The sequence below is a fragment of the Mesoplodon bidens genome (assembly GCF_964165515.1).
Source record: "Mesoplodon bidens genome assembly, chromosome: 12".
NCBI lineage: Eukaryota > Metazoa > Chordata > Mammalia > Artiodactyla > Ziphiidae > Mesoplodon > Mesoplodon bidens.
The window spans coordinates 37,640,913-37,661,824 of record NC_138168.1 but is presented as its reverse complement, the minus strand read 5'-3'; the positions used below and the strand labels follow the sequence as shown (position 1 = coordinate 37,661,824).

Here is a 20,912-nt window from a genome sequence, read left to right as displayed (position 1 = left end):
CCAACCTGAAGGTTAAAAGTTATCAAGCAAAATAATCACTATAAATATACTGACACAAACCAAAAAAATGTCAGTACAGCTGTGAAATAGGGCATGTAATGATTCTTTATAAGAGTTAGACAAATTAAATGGTTAACATCTCCAAAGAAAGACACTAAGTTTGGGTCCTGCCTGGGATCCAGTTTTGCTTTTTAAGAAGCAAACAACACATTCCCCACTGGCTTAAAGATTACTGGTCAACATCACCATTAGCATTGCTTTCCTACAGAGGCAAAAGAAATCTCAGTTCCTAGGAAAGTTGGGGGTCACTGTTGCCATGGGGACCAAGATATATGTATCAAATGCCATCAGAGAGAGAAAGATAAAAACTGCTATGCATTAGGTTTCTACAGATTAAAAAAAAAAAGTCTCACTTATCTAGTGTGGATTTTCAGATTTAGATAAATTTGGAAGACTGTAAATTCCGTTCAGACACCTTTTTCATAGGGAGCTAATGATTATAGGATTTTACTGGCAAGAGAAAGCGCAATAGTAAAATTTTCTACAGAAATTACCACTTTTTAAAATATATATATATATTCTACCAAAAAAAAATCTTCAAAAAGCACTTTGAAACATGTTCTGTTCCTGGAACGTATATGCCTGTAAACTCAGGCAGGCATGGTTTCACTACTAATTCTCACTCTCTCCATATATTATCAAAATATTTGAGTTTTCAGCAGGAAGCCTATGGATTGCTGATAGCAGTTTCTCTACTGGTGGGTAAAAATGCAAGCAGTGAATATTCAGAAAACACAGATTTTAAAAGTTGAAATGAAGCTTCACTTGAAAGTAAAATATAACAAATTTAAAGTTCTTAAAGATTTGCAAATATGGATTATTTTGATTTATATTATTTATATAAATACTTAATTTTGTAGAAATTGGCAAACATACATTACATAAGATGGCTTTTTATAGTCAGTTTTCTTTTCCAAGACTTTCCCTAAAGATGCACAAGTTAGAAGCTGATTTTGTTATAAAAGCACGCAGAGGCAAACACATGGCATGACTGTTCATAGGCCTATACAATTCCAGGACCCTTAGTACCATTTCTGGCCAGATAAATGTATTAGTTTGATCTTTATGTTTTTTTCTAAGTTAATATAATATTAACATAAAAGCCAGTTTCAATAAGGATTTATTAGGCCTTTCCACTGAGGAGACAGAACATTCTATTCTCCAAGTTCTATTTTAATATAAATATCACATTTTAAGAGACTATCAGCAAAATAACCAGAACAGATAACAAATCCTGATTGCTACAGAAAGGGCAAGAGAGGTACACAGGTATGATTTTAGTTTAACATTTCTATTTAGAAGAAAATATTCTCTAGTATAATAAAAATCCATTTGAACAATCAATAAAGTATAATAGCAAGAGATTGATTTTTTTTCTTGGAAAGCACATGATGTACATAGTTGTCACAATGGACATTCAATAATAAAATTCAATAATATGGTAGGATTAAGCAATTTTATTATTGTATTATAGTTTCTTAGAAGGAATTCTTTTCAAAGTCTAAGTTTTTTTTTTTTAATGGCCTTTAGATAGCTCAGCTTGCAATGGAAATGCATCATTTTCCTGTAGTGTCATCAATTCCTTTCAAACCTATTTTGTGTGAAACCCTTCCAACTGTTTTTGCTCTAAACAGAATCTTTTTGAAGTAATATTCTAAGAACCTTCTGAATATTTCTTAATATCTTTTGCCATTAGTCATGCTTTTGTTCCATCTGAAGCTGGTCTTTCCTAAAACATAGCTAAGCCTCAGAAGACTAGGTAAGTAAGTTAAGCCATTTCCAATGGTAAATCATATCCCAGTTACATATTATATAAAAAAACCCTAAAATATTAATTTTATTGTCAGTTATGAAGACATTTTTTATTTCCTCATGTCAATTATGTCCATTTTTCTTGGCTGTTTTTCTTTTTGCTATTTCTCCTTCTTCTTCCAAGTTCCACTGACAGACTGAATACACAAATAGATAACAGTCAGACCATGTATGACAACAGAACTTTAACCAGATCCTCTGAAGCAAGCATCCTGGGAAGCCAAACCACAACCTCTGCAGCAATCTGCCCAGAATGGTCAAGATTTGTTCAATAACTTGCAGCTTCCTTTTTTTTCCCCCCTCTCTTCCACCTCAGGAGCAACCAGAGAAACTCACCAAACCAATTACCCAAGATACCTTGTTTCTTGTTAGCCCACCTCCAGTTACCTCATGCCAACAATCTCCAATCAGAGCACACCTGAGGCTTTCCCAAATAAAGCTTTTCCACTCCCGTGCCTGCCCTTGAATCTCTGCCAAATGTAAGTTGCTCCCTTGCTATAGCAAGCTCTGAATAACAACTTCTGTTTGTTCTCATCCAAGTGGTCTTTGTTTACTGCCACACGTAAACTTACAATAAAAAAAGGAAAATTTATAAATAGAATAATTATTTTTACTCATCGATGTAATAAAGTGTCAGAAAGTATTCAACTGCACTATGTAGAAGACCAGAGGTGCCACTGGTGCATCCTTATAAGCTCAGACTTCAGTGTTGCTTTCTCCTGTGCTATAAGATTCTTCACCCCTTGAAGTCTTGACCCACTACCACAGCCCACTGATTGTCTGACTATTGGATTTCTCTTCCCACTTTGTAAGTATGGAGCAAAGCTGGAAAAAGTGGGAGAAAAAAGCTCTGCTGTTGGAAAATAACTCTGCATCAGACACTTGAGTAAGTATTCTATGTGAAGTATCTCTTATGATTCTCATAGAGATCCTTCATTTGTTCAACAGTCAATAAACATTTCATGAGGATGTACTTTGTGCCAGACACTTTGCTAGGTCTTGAATATGTAAATAGTGAGAAAGGAGACATATTTTTCTGCACCTAATAGGATGTGTATTCTGGCTAGGGATGCAGCCTTAAAATAAAATAAAAAAAAAAGTACGTAAATACACAATTATAGGTAGTGTCAGGAAGAAAAAGTAGAGGACACTATGAGAAACTTAAATTTGATTAGTCTTAGGGGATACCTATCTAAGGAAGTAAATGTAAGCTGGAACCCCCAGAATAAGTAAGAAGTTAGCCAGGCAAAGGTGATAGGAACGGGTATTCCAGACCGGGAAAACTCTACTGCCAAAGTAATAGAAAGTCTTGACCCTGTGAGGAAATGAGAAACAGCCAGTATAGCTGGAGCATAGAAAACACCTGAGAAGATGGTGAGAGTTGAGTGGGAGAGGTAGGGAATTCATTGTAAATCATGTTTGGATCTTAATCAAAATACAATGGAAGTAAAGGGATGAGTTAAACAGAGAAATGACATGCATCATTTTGCTTTTAAAGACATCCATTGGCTGCTACAATTTGGGGAATGGATTACAAGGAGGAGTAGAACAGAGGCTTGTTGGGGCTCCAGTGTGTGTCCAGGGTAGGTTCCCCTGGCCATGATTGTAGCAATGGATTTAGGGAGAAATGGATGGATTCTAAACATATTTTGAAAGTGGAATATACAATACGGTCTTTGAACTGACCAGAAGAATTCAAGCTGCGAAAATCACTTATTCTGATTTCCTTTCCTTATTGTTAGTAGTTTCAATACCAGGATCTTAAAGAAAGAAGTTGTCCTATTATTGCCTGAGGTAGACAAAGTTGCCTACCGTTTTATCCCCTTATTCTCCTTCTTCTGCTTTAGAGAAGGCACTGCCATGGCCCAAGAGCTTGTCTGGACAGGTGCGGTTGGTTGTGTATGCGGTATTGGTGACCCTCCTTAGACCTGCCACCTGTGAATGACTTCAGGAAGGAAGAAATTAGCACATCCCCTCTGGAGGCTGACTGGAACCAGGAAATGTTTGACTTTACTCCCTCCCCTTTTAGTATAACAGAAGCCTAAATTCTAACTTAGGCAAGATGGTTCTTTGGGGCACAAGTCCACCATCTTCTCAGATTGCTGGTTTTTCGGATAAATTTGCTATTCCTTACTCCAATTAAACAAACAAACAAACAAACCAGATGTGGTTGGTTGTGTGTGCGGTACTGGTGACCCTTCTTAGACCATGGCTAACTGGGCTGGGTTCTAAATAAGATCTCTGTCGAGATAAAGGAGAAAGAATTCACTTTGATCTTTGAACCCTATCTAAGTGGAAAACTGTGTCCAGAGTAGCATTTTAACTCCAAGCTCAGTTCACTGAATATGTCCTAATTCTCTGTTTGTCAGAAATATACCTGTTCCTTCCTGGTTTATCTGCTCCACAGTTACAAACATCAGAAGTATGGATTTTACTCCTATTAACTGTTTCAATCCTAAGATTCACATGTCAGAAAACAATTCAAAATATATCATTTTAATGATATACAAGCAAGAGATCTTTCTTTTTAGCACATTTCACTGCCCAATCCTATATTACTGGGTTGGCCAAAAAGTGTCTTTGGTTTTTTAAGTAAAAATAAAAGACACATTTTTCATTTTCACCAATAACTTTATTCAACAATGTATTAACCCTTTTGTTCCACTACCTTCTGCCATTTTTCAGGCAACTTCATAATTCCATGCTCCCAAAACTTTTTATCTTTTTGAGCAAAGAACTGTTCCAGGCGCCTTTTACAGTCTTCCAGGGAATTAAAAATTTTTCCATTAAGAGAATTTTGTAAAGTCCTAAATAAATGGAACTCTGAAGGTGCAATGCCTGGTGAATATGGCGGATGAATCAGAACTTCCCAGCCAAGCTGTAACAGTTTTTGCCTGGTCATCAAAGAAACATGCAGTTGTACGTTATCTTGATGGAAGATTATGCATTTTCTGTTGACTAATTCTGGACACTCTTCATCGAGTGCTGCTTTCAGTTGGTCTAATTGGGAGCAGTACTTGTTGGAATTAGTCGTTTGGTTTTCTGGAAGGAGCTCATAATAAAGAACTCCCTTCCAATCCCACCATATACACAACATCACCTTCTTTGGATGAAGACCAGCCTTTGGTATGGTTGATGGTGGTTCATTTCACTTGCCCCACAATCTCTTCCATTCCACATTATTGTACAGTATCCACTTGCCACTGCCCATCACAATTTGTTTTAAAAATGGAACGTTTTCATTATGTTTAAGTAGAGAATCGCATGTGGAAATACAGTCAAGAAGGTTTTTTCTGCTTAACTTACGTGGACCCAAACATCAAAGATTCACATAACCAAACTAGTGTAAATGCTTTTCAACCCTTGATTTGGATATTTTGAGTATGTTGACTATCTCCCATGTGGTATAACATTGATTGTTCTCAGTTAATGTCTTGATTTGATTGCTATCAACTTCAACTGGTCCACCACACCATGGAGTATCATCCAGTGAGAAATCTCTAGCACGAAACTCTACAAACCACTTTTGACACGTTCAATCAGTCACAGAACCTTCTCCATACACTGCACAATCTTTTTTTTGCATTTCAGTTGGGTTTTTACCTTTCTTGAAATAATAAAGCATAATATGCTGAAAATGTTGCTGTTTTTCTTCCATCTTCAATATTAAAATGGCTACACAAAAATTCACCAATTTTGATGTCTTTTTTTAAATGCATGCTGATATGACAGCTGTCACATACAATCTAAAAAAATTATTTCGAATGAAGTTAAAGACAACTAAGTGCTACTAGAGCCATCTTATGGAAAAAGCTGAACGAACCTTTTGGCCAACCCGATATAATTTTATGAATCAATTTATAATTGGCAGGTTTTCTTCACTAGAACAAACCCTTCATAGGGACACAAGATAGAAATTCACTGCATATCTGTTAGAGAATTAAATGAATAAATGAAGTGTGCTGGTCAAAGATGACCAAGACAAAACTAGGAAAAGGTAGTAGCATGGAAAGATAGAATTGAGGATACTTAAAATTCCTAGCCTCGACCCCTATTAACGTATTTCCAGGTTCTTTTAGAGACCATGATATTTTCACTTCAGCCTGTCCAAGAAGGAAGCCCTTTGCACTCTACTTTTTTTGAGATGGGGAATTTGGCCCAGAGAAGTTGGATGGAAGGATGAAGTTCACACACTTGTTGTGATAGAACTAGAATAGTAATTTAAGCCTCCTGAATCACCATCTATTGAATCTTCCAAAGTGTGAACTCTATCAAGGTAGGAACTCTGTTTTTTTCATCTATGGATTGGTAACTATACTTTTTAGGAAAAAAATAAAAGTAAAATCAACAAAACTTAGGAGCCTTAATGAGGCAGATATTGCTACCACCCCAGGATGCAGTTGAAGATGCTGTGTTTTAGAAGGATTAAGAAACTTGTCTATAAATAGTAAATGGCAGAACAAGGATTTGAGCCTAATTCTGTCTGAACACAAAATATTGATGAATGTCATGTCAACATTTATAACTCACATTGTGATACCTTGCTTATTGATATGGTAGATCCTCACATATACTTGGTAACCATTATATTCAGGATCTTTTTATAATTCACACTAGAGCCTAGGAAAACCTTCTCTAATATTTTCTTTGAGTCCAAGGGACTGGGTCTATGGTAACATGAAGAGCATCACCATTTTTATGTTGATGTGTTGAAATACAAGCAGTGGTTAAAGCTCATCCTAGTGACTTGGGTATTTCCAAAAATAAGATAATAACATCCCCAGTAAACAGTGAGATAAGCCCATAGGAGCTGACTAAACTCCACCATTATCAACTCCAGTTTTGGGTATAGACTAATGTTGTTATCTTGGAAGTAAGGTAATTAGGAAGTGACAGCCTCACAAATATTTTAGTTCCAGTTTATTATAAAAGATCCCTAATTTTGCATGGTCTTGACAAAGGGTACAACCTGAAACTCTCAATGAGAAGAGGTAATACCCCTGTTAACTTCAGTCATCAGTTGGCCATGATATACTTCTTGTCCTGGTGATATCAAAAATATGTGTTTTCTCACTCCTGCATCATTTGAATCAACATTCATATATACTATTTTCTCTCAGGCTATAATACCCCTTATTTTGATTCAATTTCCTTCTTCAGTTTCCATCTATGAATGATGCTCCATGTTCAATTGTTAGCTGAAACATAACTCACTATCTTTAAAGCTATGTTATCTCAAACAGAATTTTTTTCTCAAGTTCTTATCAAAATATCTTTTTAATCTGTAACTTTCAATGAATCCATCAGAAAACAGCTAAATGCATATATTACAAACTTACACTAAAATGTTCTTAAAGTAAGCAAACACAACCAAATTCTATGAGCCTTTCTTGTACTTTACCTCAATACCTATAAATGGAATCAAGAAAGATAGACCCGGGCCTCCCTGGTGGCGCAGTGGTTGAGAGTCCGCCTGCCGATGCAGGGGACGCGGGTTCGTGCCCCGGTCTGGGAGGATCCCACGTGCCGCGGAGCGGCTGGGCCCGTGAGCCATGGCCGCTGGGCCTGCGCGTCCGGAGCCTGTGCTCCGCAACGGGAGAGGCCACAGCAGTGAGAGGCCCACATACCGCAAAAAGAAAAAAAAAAAAAAAAAAAAAAAAAAAAAAAAGAAAGATAGACCCAGTGTAATGTGTAGCATTTGTGTTCATACCTAATTTACTCATGTACATTAATTCAGGCATTTCTCTTGAATATGATAAAGCAGTGGAAACATGTTTCAGTATTTAATCCTTCTGTATGGTCTGCTCTAAGTAGGAAAGTCTATGAAGGCCTGTGATTATAAGCTGCATATACAAAGATTCATATTACATCAAACATTTTCTAATCATTATATCAAATCTTACAGTTAATTAAGATTATATTAATATATTATATATATTATTTTAAATTAATATTATATACATTGTATGCAGAGAATCAGAAAAACCTGATGAGAAAATAAAAACATTTAAATTGCCTTAAGATATTCTTTATCCTTGAGTCCTAATAGTCAATCATTATATTCAATATATAAAAAGGAATTGAAGATGTATGTTTTTAGAGTTACTCAATAAAGTTAAATGTCAATGAAATGTGTCTACAACAGGAAATATTGATTTATTTCTTCACTAGGATATGTTTATTTAATAATTAAAGTAAGTAAACTGAATGTCACAAGTACCTTTTCCAGACCTTCTTCCTTGAGGCTGATCACATCCAAATCAAAATCTGTTCGTAAGCCATTGGTTTTGTTGAAAGTTATTCTGCCTGTGAGGCCTTCCCAATGTGCCTATGGGGAAAACAAACAAACATACAAAAATCATAAATTAGTAAAGGATGAGAAGATAAAACAATTTTGTACAAAATGTTTTACCTTTTGTTACTTCTCATAAATTTACAGTGCTATACATTTTTATTCTCTTCTGAACTTTGAAAGATGTTTTTCTAAATATGATATCCTAGTATCAGTAAAAATTTATTGTAAATTTTTCATTTTAAATAATGCATTTTCCAGGTATAATTTTCCTTTATGAGAAATTTGTGGTTTATGTTTTAAATAGCAAACCTCTTTTAGCAAAATGAGAAGCGGTTGGTCACTTATAATATTTATGAGATAGTGACTATCTTGCTGGAGATTACAAATAGAACTACTATTATAAAATACCACTCCTAACACCAAACTAATATAAAGTAAACATTTTATTACAATGAAAGAAACTGAATCTAGGAAAAATTATGCTATACTGCTTCAGTTATACATTTTCCACTTAGAATAATTAACTTATTACTTTATTTTTCTTTGTGTGAGGCTGGGAGAACAGTATCAAAATTACTTCACATCAAACTATACTTCAAGTAGAAGGCTCTCTCCAGGTAGAAGGGGTGAGAATATAATAATCTAGCTACACAATGGGTTCATCCCTCACAGGTGAGCAAATAATGAGGTTTTTTTTTTAATATAAAATGATTTCCCATTCTGCTGGTTATACAGCCCCAATTACATGTATTTTTGTTTGTTTGTTTGTGGTACACGGGTCTCTCACTGTTGTGGCCTCTCTCGTTGCAGAGCACAGGCTCCGGACGCGGAGGCTCAGCGGCCATGGCTCACGGGCCTAGCCGCTCCGCGGCACGTGGGATCTTCCCGGACTGGGGCACGAACCCGTGTCCCCCTCATTGGCAGGCAGACTCTCAACCACTGCGCCACCAGGGAAGCCCCTAAATGTTTTATATTATTTGTCATTTGCAATTAGCTTGGGAAAATAGTTACATATGAAAATTTAAAATAATGTAACATATACTCACAACTATGTTTGAAAGAATATATACTGAGACTCAAAAGAAGTAAAGCTCAGTAGATAAAGGGTAACATTTCAATAAGGATTACAGATGGATATCATTATTGCTACATTTCTTAGGCTCCATGTGCTCCTTGGATACTTATGTGTAGGGATTCTAAAATAGATTTAGGCTAATAAATTACAAATAAAATGAAAAAAACCTATAATATATATCTCTATGCATATTGCAACAGGTCATCACTGAGTTTACTGTGCTAACAGGTCTCCACTAAGGAAGACAAAAATTTTAACTCAACTTCGCCCAAAGAAAATAATTTCAGGCGGTTAACAAAAATCCATATTTAGTATAAAAATAAGCAATGGGATCAAGAAGTACAGAAGCAGAAGTGCAGAACAGCAGAACAAATCTGGGTTAAAGACAGCACAGGGGGGACTTCCGGGAAAGATGGCGGAAGAGTAAGACGCGGAGATTCCCTTCCTCCCCACAGATACACCAGAAATACAGCTACACGTGGAACAACTCCTACAGAACACCTACTGAACGCTGGCAGAAAACCTCAGACATCCCAAAAGGCAAGAAACTCCCCACGTACCTGGGTAGGGCAAAGCGGAGAGATTCCCACACAGAGGATCGGTGCCGACCGGCACTCACCAGCCCGAGAGGCTTGTCTGCTCGCCCACCAGGGTGGGCGGGGTTGGGAGCTGAGGCTCGGGGTTCGGTCAGAGCGCAGGGAGAGGACTGGGGCTGGCGTCGTGAACACAGCCTGAAGGGGCTAATGTGCCACAGCTAGCCGGGAGGGAGTCAGGGAAAAAGTCTGGGCCTGCCAAAGACGCCAGAGACTTTTTCTTCCCTCTTTGTTTCCTGGTGCGCGAGGAGAGGGGATTAAGAGCGCTGCTTAAAGGAGCTCCAAAGACAGGCGCGACCCGCGGCTAAAAGCTTGGACCCCAGAGACGGGCGTGGGACGCTGGGGCTGCTGCTGCTGCCGCCAAGAAGCCTGTGTGTGAGCGCAGGTCACTGTCCATGCCCCTCTTCCGCGGAGCCTGTGCAGCCCGTCACTGCCAGGGTCCCAGGATCCAAAGACAGCTTCCCCGGGAGAGCACACGGCGCGCCTCAGGCTGGTGCAACGTCACGTCGGCCTCTGCCGCCGCAGGCCCGCTGCGCATGCATACCCCTCCCTCCCCCCGGCCTGAGTGAGCCAGAGCTCCCAAATCAGCGGCTCCTTTAACCCCGTCCTGTCTGAGCGAAGAACAGACCCCCTCCAGCAACCTACACGCAGAGGCAGGGCCAAATACAAAGCTGAGACTCGGGAGCTGTGAGAACAAAGAAGAGAAAGGGAAATCTCTCCCAGCAGCCTCAGAAGCAGCAGATTAAAGCAACACAATCAACTTCATGTACCCTGCATCTGTGGATTACATGAATAGACAATGAATCATCCCAAATTGAGGAGCCAGGAGTCAGTGCTGTGCCTCTGAGGTGGGAGAGCCAACTTCAGGACACTGGTCCACAAGAGACCTCCCGGCTCCACGTAATATCAAACGGAGAAAATCTTCCAGAGATCTCCATCTCAACACCAGCACCCAGCTTCACTCAACGACCAGCAAGCTACAGTGCTGGACACCCTATGCCAAACAACTAGCAAGACAGGAACACAATGCCACCCATTAGCAGAGAGGTGGCCTAAAATCATAAAAAGTCCACAGACACCCCAAAACACACCACCAGACGTGGACCTGCCCACCAGAAAGACAAGATCCAGCCTCATCCACCAGAATACAGGCACTAGTCCCCTCCACCAGGAAGCCTACACAACCCACTGAACCAACCTTAGCCACTGGGGACAGTCACCAAGAACAACAGGAACTATGAACCTGCAGCCTGCGAAAAGGAGACCCCAAACACAGTAAGATAAGCAAAATGAGAAGACAGAAAAACACACAGCAGGAGAAGGAGCAAGATAAAAACCCACCAGACCTAACAAATGAAGAGGAAATAGGCAGTCTACCTGAAAAAGAATTCAGAATAATGATAGTAAAGATGATCCAAAATCTTGGAAATAGAATAGACAAAATGCAAGAAACAGTTAACAAGGACCTAGAAAAACTAAAGCTGAATCAAGCAATGATTAGAAACACAATAAATGAAATAAAAAAAACTCTAGATGGGATCAATAGAATAACTGAGGCAGCAGAACGGATAAGTGACCTGGAAGATAAAACAGTGGAAATAACTACTGCAGAGCAGAAGAAAGAAAAAAGAATGAAAAGAACTGAGGACAGTCTCAGAGACCTCTGGGACAACATTAAATGCACCAACATTCGAATTATAGGGGTTCCAGAAGAAGAAGAGAAAAAGAAAGGGACTGAGAAAATATTTGAAGAGATTATAGTTGAAAACTTCCCTAATATGGGACAGGAAATAGTTAATCAAGTCCAGGAGGCACAGAGAGTCCCATACAGGAGAAATACACCAAGACACATATTAATCAAACTGTCAAAAATTAAATACAAAGAAAACATATTAAAATCAGCAAGGGAAAAACAACAAATAGCACACAAGGGAATCCCCATAAGGTTAACAGCTGATCTTTCAGCAGAAACTCTGCAAGCCAGAAGGGACTGGCAAGAAATATTTAAAGTGATGACGGAGAAAAACTTGCAACCAATATTACACTACCCAGCAAGGATCTCATTCAGATTTGATGGAAAAATTAAAACGTTTACAGAGAAGCAAAAGCTGAGAGAGTTCAGCACCACCAAACCAGCTTTACAACAAATGCTAAAGGAACTTCTCTAGGCAAGAAACACAACAGAAGGAAAAGACCTACAATAACGAACCCAAAACAATTAAGAAAATGGGAATAGGAACATACATAAATGTATGTTACATTTACCTTAAATGTTACATTTACCTATGTTACATTTACCTTAAATGTAAATGGACTAAATGCTCCCACCAAAAGACAGAGATTGGCTGAATGGATACAAAAACAAGACCCATATTTATGCTGTCTACAAGAGACCCACTTCAGACCTAGAGACACATACAGACTGAAAGTAAGGGGATGGAAAAAGATATTCCATGCAAATGGAAACCAAAAGAAAGCTGGAGTAGCAATTCTCATATCAGACAAAATAGACTTTAAAATAAAGACTACTGGAAGAGACAAAGAAGGACACTACATAATGATCAAGGGATCGATCCGAGAAGAAGATATAACAATTGTAAATATTTATGCACCCAACACAGGAGCACCTCAATACATAAGGCAAATACTAACAGCCATAAAAGGGGAAATCGACAGTAACACAATCATAGTAGGGGACTTTAACACCCCACTTTCACCAATGGACAGATCATCCAAAATGAAAATAAATAAGGAAACACAAGCTTTAAATGATACATTAAACGAGATGGACTTAATTGATATTTATAGGACATTCCATCCAAAAACAACAGAATACACATTTTTCTCAAGTGCTCATGGAACATTCTCCAGGATAGATCATATCCTGGGTCACAAATCAAGCCTTGGTAGATTTAAGAAAACTGAAATTGTATCAAGTAACTTTTCCAACCACAATGCTATGAGACTAGATATCAATTACAGGAAAAGATCTGTAAAAAATACAAACACATGGAGGCTAAACAATACACTACTTAATAACGAAGTGATCACTGCAGAAATCAAAGAGGAAATTAAAAAATACCTAGAAACAAATGACAATGGAGACACGATGACCCAAAGGCTATGGGATGCAGCAAAAGCAGTTCTAAGAGGGAAGTTTATAGCAATACAATCCCACCTTAAGAAACAGGAAACATCTCGAATAAACAACCTAACCTTGCACCTAAACCAATTAGAGAAAGAAGAACAAAAACACCCCAAAGTTAGCAGAAGGAAAGAAATCATAAAAATCAGATCAGAAATAAATGAAAAATAAATGAAGGAAATGATAGCAAAGATCAACAAAACTAAAAGCTGGTTCTTTGAGAAGATAAATAAAATTGATAAACCATTAGCCAAACTCATCAAGAAAAAAAGGGAGAAGACTCAGATCAATAGAATTAGAAATGAAAAAGGAGAAGTAACAACTGACACTGCAGAAATACAAAAGATCATGAGATATTACTACAAGCAACTCTATGCCAATAAAATGGACAACCGGGAAGAAATGGACAAATTCTTAGAAATGCACAACCTGCCAAGACTGAATCAGGAAGAGATAGAAAATATGAACAGACCAATCACAAGCACTGAAATTGAAACAGTGATAAAAAATCTTCCAACAAGCAAAAGCCCAGGACCAGATGGCTTCACAGGCGAATTCTATCAAGCATTTAGAGAAGAGCTAACACCTATCCTTCTCAAACTCTTCCAAAATATAGCAGAGGGAGGAACACTCCCAAACTCATTCTACGAGGCCACCATCACCCTGATACCAAAACCAGACAAGGATGTCACAAAAAAAGAAAACTACAGGCTAATATCACTGATGAACATAGATGCAAAAATCCTCAACAAAATACTAGCAAACAGAATCCAACAACACATTAAAAGGATCATACACCATGATCAAGTGGGGTTTATTCCAGGAATGCAAGGATTCTTCAATATACGCAAATCAATCAACGTGATACACCATATTAATAAATTGAAGGAGAAAAACCATATGATCATCTCAATAGATGCAGAGAAAGCTTCTGACAAAATTCAACACCCATTTATGATAAAAACCCTGCAGAAAGTAGGCACAGAGGGAACTTTCCTCAACATAATAAAGGCCATATATGACAAACCCACAGACAACATCATTCTCAATGGTGAAAACCTGAAACCATTTCCACTAAGATCAGGAACAAGACAACGTTGCCCACTCTCACCACTCTTATTCAACATAGTTTTGGCAGTTTTAGCCACAGAAATGAGAAGCAAAGGAAATAAAAGGAATCCAAATTGGAAAAGAAGAAGTAAAGCTGTCACTGTTTGCAGATGACATGACACTATACATAGAGAATCCTAAAGATGCTACCAGAAAACTACTAGAGCTAATCAATGAATTTGGTAAAGTAGCAGGATACAAAATTAATGCACATAAATCTCTGGCATTCCTATATACTAATGATGAAAAATCTGAAAGTGAAATCAAGAAAACACTCCCATTTACCATTGCAACCAAAATAATAAAATATCTAGGAATAAACCTACCTAAGGAGACAAAAGACCTGTATGCAGAAAATTATAAGACACTGATGAAAGAAAATAAAGATGATACAGATAGAAGGAGAGATATACCATGTTCTTGGATTGGAAGAATCAACACTGTGAAAATGACTCTACTACCCAAAGCAATCTACAGATTCAATGCAATCCCTATCAAACTACCACTGGCATTTTTCACAGAACTAGAACAAAAAATTTCACAATTTGTATGGAAACACAAAAGATCCAGAATAGCCAAAGCAATCTTGAGAACGAAAAATGGAGCTGGAGGAATCAGGCTCCCTGACTTCTGACTATACTACAAAGCTACAGTAATCAAGACAGTATAGTACTGGCACAAAAACAGAAAGATAGATCAATGGAACAGGACAGAAAGCCCAGAGATAAACCCACGCACATATGGTCACCTTATCTTTGATAAAGGAGGCAGGAATGTACAGTGGAGAAAGGACAGCCTCTTCAATAAGTGGTGCTGGGAAAACTGGACAGGTACATGTAAAAGTATGAGATTAGAACACTCCCTAACACCATACACAAAAATAAGCTCAAAATGGATTAAAGACCTAAATGTAAGGCCAGAAACTATCAAACTCTTGGAGGAAAACATAGGCAGAACACTCTATGACATAAATCACAGCAAGATCCTTTTTGACTCACCTCCTAGAGAAATGGAAATAAAGACAAAAATAAACACATGGGACCTAACGAAACTTAAAAGCTTTTGCACAGCAAAGGAAACCATAAACAAGACCAAAAGACAACCCTCAGAATGGGAGAAAATATTTGCAAATGAAGCAACTGACAAAGGATTAATCTCCAAAATATATAAGCAGGTCACGCAGCTCAATAGCAAAAAAACAAACAACCCAATCCAAAAATGGGCAGAGTACCTAAACAGACATTTCTCCACAGAAGATATACAGACTGCCAACAAACACATGAAAGAATGCTCAACATCTTTAATCATTAGAGAAATGCAAATCAAAACTACAATGAGATATCATCTCACACCAGTCAGAATGGCCATCATCAAAAAATCTAGCTGGAGAGGGTGTGGAAAAAAGGGAACACTCTTGCACTGCTGGTGGGAATGTGAATTGGTACAGCCACTATGGAGAACGGTATGGAGGTTCCTTAAAAAACTACAAATAGAACTACCATATGACCTAGCAATCCCACTACTAGGCATATACCCTGAGAAAACCATAATTCAAAAAGAGTCATGTGCCAAAATGTTCATAGCAGCCCTATTTACAATAGCTCGGAGATGGAAACAACCTGTGTCCATCATCAGATGAATGGATAAAGAAGATGTGGCACATATATACAATGGAATATTACTCAGCCATAAAACGAAACGAAATTGAGCTATTTGTAATGAGGTGGATAGACCTAGAGTCTGTCATACAGAGTGAAGTAAGTCAGAAAGAGAAAGACAAATACCGTATGCTAACACATATATATGGAATTTAAGAAGAAAAAAAATGTCATGAAGAACCTATGGGTAAGACAGGAATAAAGACACAGACCTACTAGAGAATGGACTTGAGGATATGGGGTGGGGGAAGGGTAAGCTGTGAGAAAGAGACAAAGAGGCATGGACATATATACACTACCAAACGTAAGGTAGATAGCTAGTGGGAAGCAGCCGCATAGCACAGGGAGATCAGCTCGGTGCTTTGTGACCGCCTGGAGGGGTGGGATAGGGAGGGTGGGAGGCAGACGCAAGAGGGATGGGATATGGGAACATATGTATACGTATAACTGATTCATTTTGTTATAAGCAGAAACTAACACACCATTGTTAAGCAATTATTCTCCAATAAAGATGTAAAAAAAAAAAAAAGCACAGGGAAATGTATATCAGGTGAAACTGTGCAACTAATAAATCCAATCATAAATTCAATTCTGAACTTTCCAGCAACTAAAGCAAAGAAGAAAATATGATGAACTCTAACATACAGGATCCATAATTTAAGACACACCAATTGCCCAGGAGAAACTCAGCTTTTCCTGGTACTGAGACCTGACAGAAATGTCTCTTTTCAGTCCTCGTAAGAGTGACCCTGTGTGATTTAGTGCAGAAGTCTCCAACCTTTTTGACATCAGGGACTGGTTTCACGGAAGACAATTTTTCCATGGATGGGGGTGGGGAATGGTTCAGGCGTTAATGCGAGCGATGGGGAGCAGCAGATGAAGTTTTGCTCGCTCACCCACTGCTCACCTCCTGCTGTGTGGCCTACTTCCTAACAGGCCGTGGACCCGTATTGGTCCATAGCCGGGGGGTTGTGGACCCTTGATTTAGTGGACAAGATCCTCAATGACACCTTACAATAAATACAATAGCGAGTTTCACAACAGCTTCTTACAGGGTTGTTTGATACTTCTCAGTTGTCAAGTGCTGCATTCAGAAAAAGCTCTTCTTCAACTAGCCAAACCAGGGTGCTATGTTTGCAGCCCTGTGATGCTTAGTTTTTTACACCAGAAGTAAATATAGAATGTGGAGTAACAAAAGAACTGCATACTGTTCTAGGAGTATCATTTCATCTATCTGAGAGTTCAATAACAGTTAGACAAGGAAACTTCACGGATATTCTTTGCTAAGGACCTGATGATTCTTTTTTTTTTTTTTTTTAAATAATAATCTCCATATTTAATGTTTTATTTAGTTGAACCAGAATTTTCCTTACCGTTTGCTTATATTTCTCTTCCCAATGAAATTTTGTCCTTTGTCATCCTGTGAACAAATTACTTTTGACTTTCTTATTTTTCTTTGTTCATTCATTCATTCATTTATTCACTTTTACCATTTAAGGCGGTTTTTTTTTCTTTTTTTTTTAATTAGTTTCTGCTTTATAACAAAGTGAATCAGTCATACATATACATCTGTTCCCACATCCCTTCCCTCATGCATCTCCCTCCCTCCCACCCTCCCCATCCCAACCCTCCAGGCGGTCACAAAGCACCGAGCTGATCTCCCTGTGCTCTGCAGCTGCTTCCCACTATCTATCTACCTTACGTTTGGTAGTGTATATATGTCCATGCCTCTCTTTCGCTTTGTCACAGCTTACCCTTCCCCCTCCCCGTATCCTCAAGTCCATTCTCAAGTAGGTCTGTGTCTTTATTCCCGTTTTACCCCTAGGTTCTTCATGACACTTTTTAAAAAAATTCCGTATATATGTGTTAGCATACAGTATTTGTCTTTCTCTTTCTGACTTACTTCACTCTGTATGACAGACTCTAGGTCTATCCACCTCATTACAAATAGCTCAGTTTCGTTTCTTTTTATGGCTGAGTAATATTCCATTGTATATATGTGCCACATCTTCTTTATCCATTCATCTGATGATGGACACTTAGGTTGTTTCCAGCTCCGGGCTATTGTGAATAGAGCTGCAATGAACATTTTGGTACATGCCTCTTTTTGAATTATGGTTTTCTCAGGGTATATGCCTAGTAGTGGGATTGCTGGGTCATATGGTAGTTCTATTTTTAGTTTTTTGAGGAACCTCCATACTGTTCTCCATAGTGGCTGTACCAATTCACATTCCCACCAGCAGTGCAAGAGTGTTCCCTTTTCTCCACACCCTCTCCAGCATTTATTGTTTTTAGATTTCTTGATGATGGCCATTCTGACTGGTGTGAGATGACATCTCATTGTAGTTTTGATTTGCATTTCTCTAATGATTAGTGATGTTGAGCATTCTTTCATGTGTTTGTTGGCAGTCTGTATATCTTTTTGGAGAAATGCCTATTTAAGTCTTCTGCCCATTTTTGGATTGGGTTGTTTGTTTTTTTGCCATTGAGCTGCATGAGCTGTTTATAAATTTTGGAGATTAATCCTTTGTCAGTTGCTTCATTTGCAAATATTTTCTCCCATTCTGAGGGTTGTCTTTTGGTCTTGTTTATGGTTTCCTTTGCTGTTCAAAAGCTTTGAAGTTTCATTAGGTCCCATTTGTTTATCTTTGTTTTTATTTCCATTTCTCTAGGAGGTGGGTCCAAAAGGATCTTGCTGTGATTTATGTCATAGAGTGTTCTACCTATGTTTTCCTCTAAGAGTTTGATAGTTTCTGGCCTTACATTTAAGTCTTTAATCCATTTTGAGCTTATTTTTGTGTATGGTGTTAGGGAATGATCTAATCTCAAACTTTTACATGTCCCTGTCCAGTTCTGACGATTCTTAATTATGATTCTATTTGCACTTTTATTTTCATGATGAGTAATTTATTATATGATGAGATGATGATTTCTTTTAAGCCATTAAAGAAAAATTTTATATGGTAATAACAGCTGTGACTTTTCATAGCAAAGATTAAATTTTCATTGTTAAACTTTCATATAAAAACTCCGAAATCAACTACACTTTAATAAAAAGAATTTTTTTAATTAAAAAAACTCCTGTTGTAATCAAATAAAAAGTATCCTTAGCTGACAAAGGAATTTCCTTCATGAGAGGAAGAATGGGAAGAATATGTGTGTATGAAGTGAGTATGTATGTTTGTGTATGATCTTTAAGAGTTTTCTTTTTTTTTTTCTTCTCACTATGGGCATGCTTGGTCTAAAACTATAACAGACATAATTAGAAATGATACATGGCCATAAAAATGGTTGTATTATGCAACATGAAGTAAACTTTGCACTTTCATGAATCCATAAATTTTGTTTTATGTTAATTCTAATACAATTAAAGTAACTAGACATTATACTTAGGAACCATAACTCTAAAAAACAATTCTTGAAGACTTACAAATTGGATGTAATTTAGTGTAGTGCAAAGGGCATTCCTGTTAAAAATTCATTGCATATCATGTGGCCTATGATATAAACATTCTTCAAACATCTATGTTTCCACATAAATGAAAAATAACATACATAAAGATTCAGAAAGGTGAAAACTAACAATGTCATAAATCATAGGTCACTGATTTTCATCTGTTCACACAATCACAGATATTTTGTAGGAAATCCATTTATTTATCATGTAATTTTTCCCTTCCATATTATTTAGTAAAAATGCTAATTTTGCTTGTATGGGGAAAGGTAGAAAGTTTAATTTAAGAGATAAAAGTAAACGTTCACCTGTTAGGAAAAATGCAATAATCTCAATTCATTCAGCTTGAGGACAAGCAAGACAGGACAGATGTGCTTCTCCTGACTCACCTCTTTAATTAGGCTCATGAAGCGGGTCCCAAAGCGCCAGGGTTTGTGTCGATTGCACTGTAAGGAGCTGACTGTCATCTGGGGAAACTGCTGGACGCCCACAGATACCACGTGCACAGCATCATACATGAGAGCAGCATCCGTCTGAAAGCCGAGAGAAAAGGAAATGTGGCATCAATACAACACAGGAGACCCATGATAGGTGGTTTAGAAGTGGGGAGAAAGAAAGGGTGAGAGAAATAAATACCCAGTTTTTCTTCATGCAAGGGAGAAAACAGTATCTCCACATGCTGTGGTTCTCTTAAATAAGATATTGTGATCAAATTACTTCATGGGCTCCATTAGAACATCTGACCTACCCTCCCTTTCCTGAAGTGATAACCCAATTTCATATCATTCTAGTATCTCTGCTGAAGTATGAAATGTGTGCAGACATGCATTATTTCATTTTTTGTCACACCCTCTGTCTCTTACTCTATTCTACTGCATGCGTGAGTGCGTGTGCGTGTGTGTGCGTGTGCGTGCACGTGCACACGCACACACACACACACACACAAGGAATGCCAATGTGAACATTTTGAATGGTTACATGAATTACATATTGTATATAAAAGTAAATAAGTAAAAAAAAATAAAAATAAAAAAATAAAATAAAAGTAAATAAGTAAATAATTTCCTTGCCTAGGAAGACAAAAAATTTGAAGAGATTCACCTAAAAAGTTTAAAGATATAAACCCTAATTTTTTCTGCAATTCAGCTTTTCAAAGGGGTCAATCTCAGAAATGATGCTAGAGTGTTGAATTTCAATACATGTGTTAATCCCTTTTCAAGAAGCTAAGCTTAATCCCCTGTACTGTCTTCTTTTCCCCAAATTTCCATATGAATAAAAATTCATTTTGGCTTCTCAAGTAAGACCAGTATGAATTCTACTGTGTTTGCACCTGCTCAAATGACTGACCACTTTAGAGGTGGATGATAAAAAATAAAATGTTTATAAGTCATAACAAACCAGAGGCTCAGTGACTGTCAAGTGCTGTGTTAAATGGACCCTCACATTGTGTTTGAGAGACCCGTGCCAGGCTCACTACCTACAGAAGAGATCCACTGACAATGCGGGCAGCAAGGAACTTTGGGCCATCTGCTTGGCATGGTTTGGAATAAAAGCATATATTTCCTCTTCTCATTCACACAATTAGTGAGCTGTGAAATGAATTCCAAAATGAATAGGAACCCTGTAGATTAATAGCGTTTGCCACAATACAATACAAAATGAGTACACACAGTAGCTTTCATGCAAATGTATCCTCAGGAACTTAACCAC

The 20,912-nt window shown here is 37.8% G+C and overlaps 1 protein-coding gene across 6 annotated transcripts in view; it reads right to left on the bottom strand.

The window, feature by feature from the left end:
- Nucleotides 1-20,912, bottom strand: part of GRIK2 (glutamate ionotropic receptor kainate type subunit 2) — a 638,500-nt gene that overhangs the window by 214,086 nt on the left and 403,502 nt on the right. For all 6 annotated transcript variants that reach the window (XM_081251561.1, XM_081251565.1, XM_081251560.1 and 3 more), the window contains 2 exons: nt 19,592-19,735; nt 8,093-8,200 (listed from right to left, as the gene is read on the bottom strand). In XM_081251561.1, the coding sequence (XP_081107687.1) occupies nt 8,093-8,200; nt 19,592-19,735 (252 nt within the window). The remainder of the gene's footprint in view (nt 1-8,092; nt 8,201-19,591; nt 19,736-20,912) is intronic.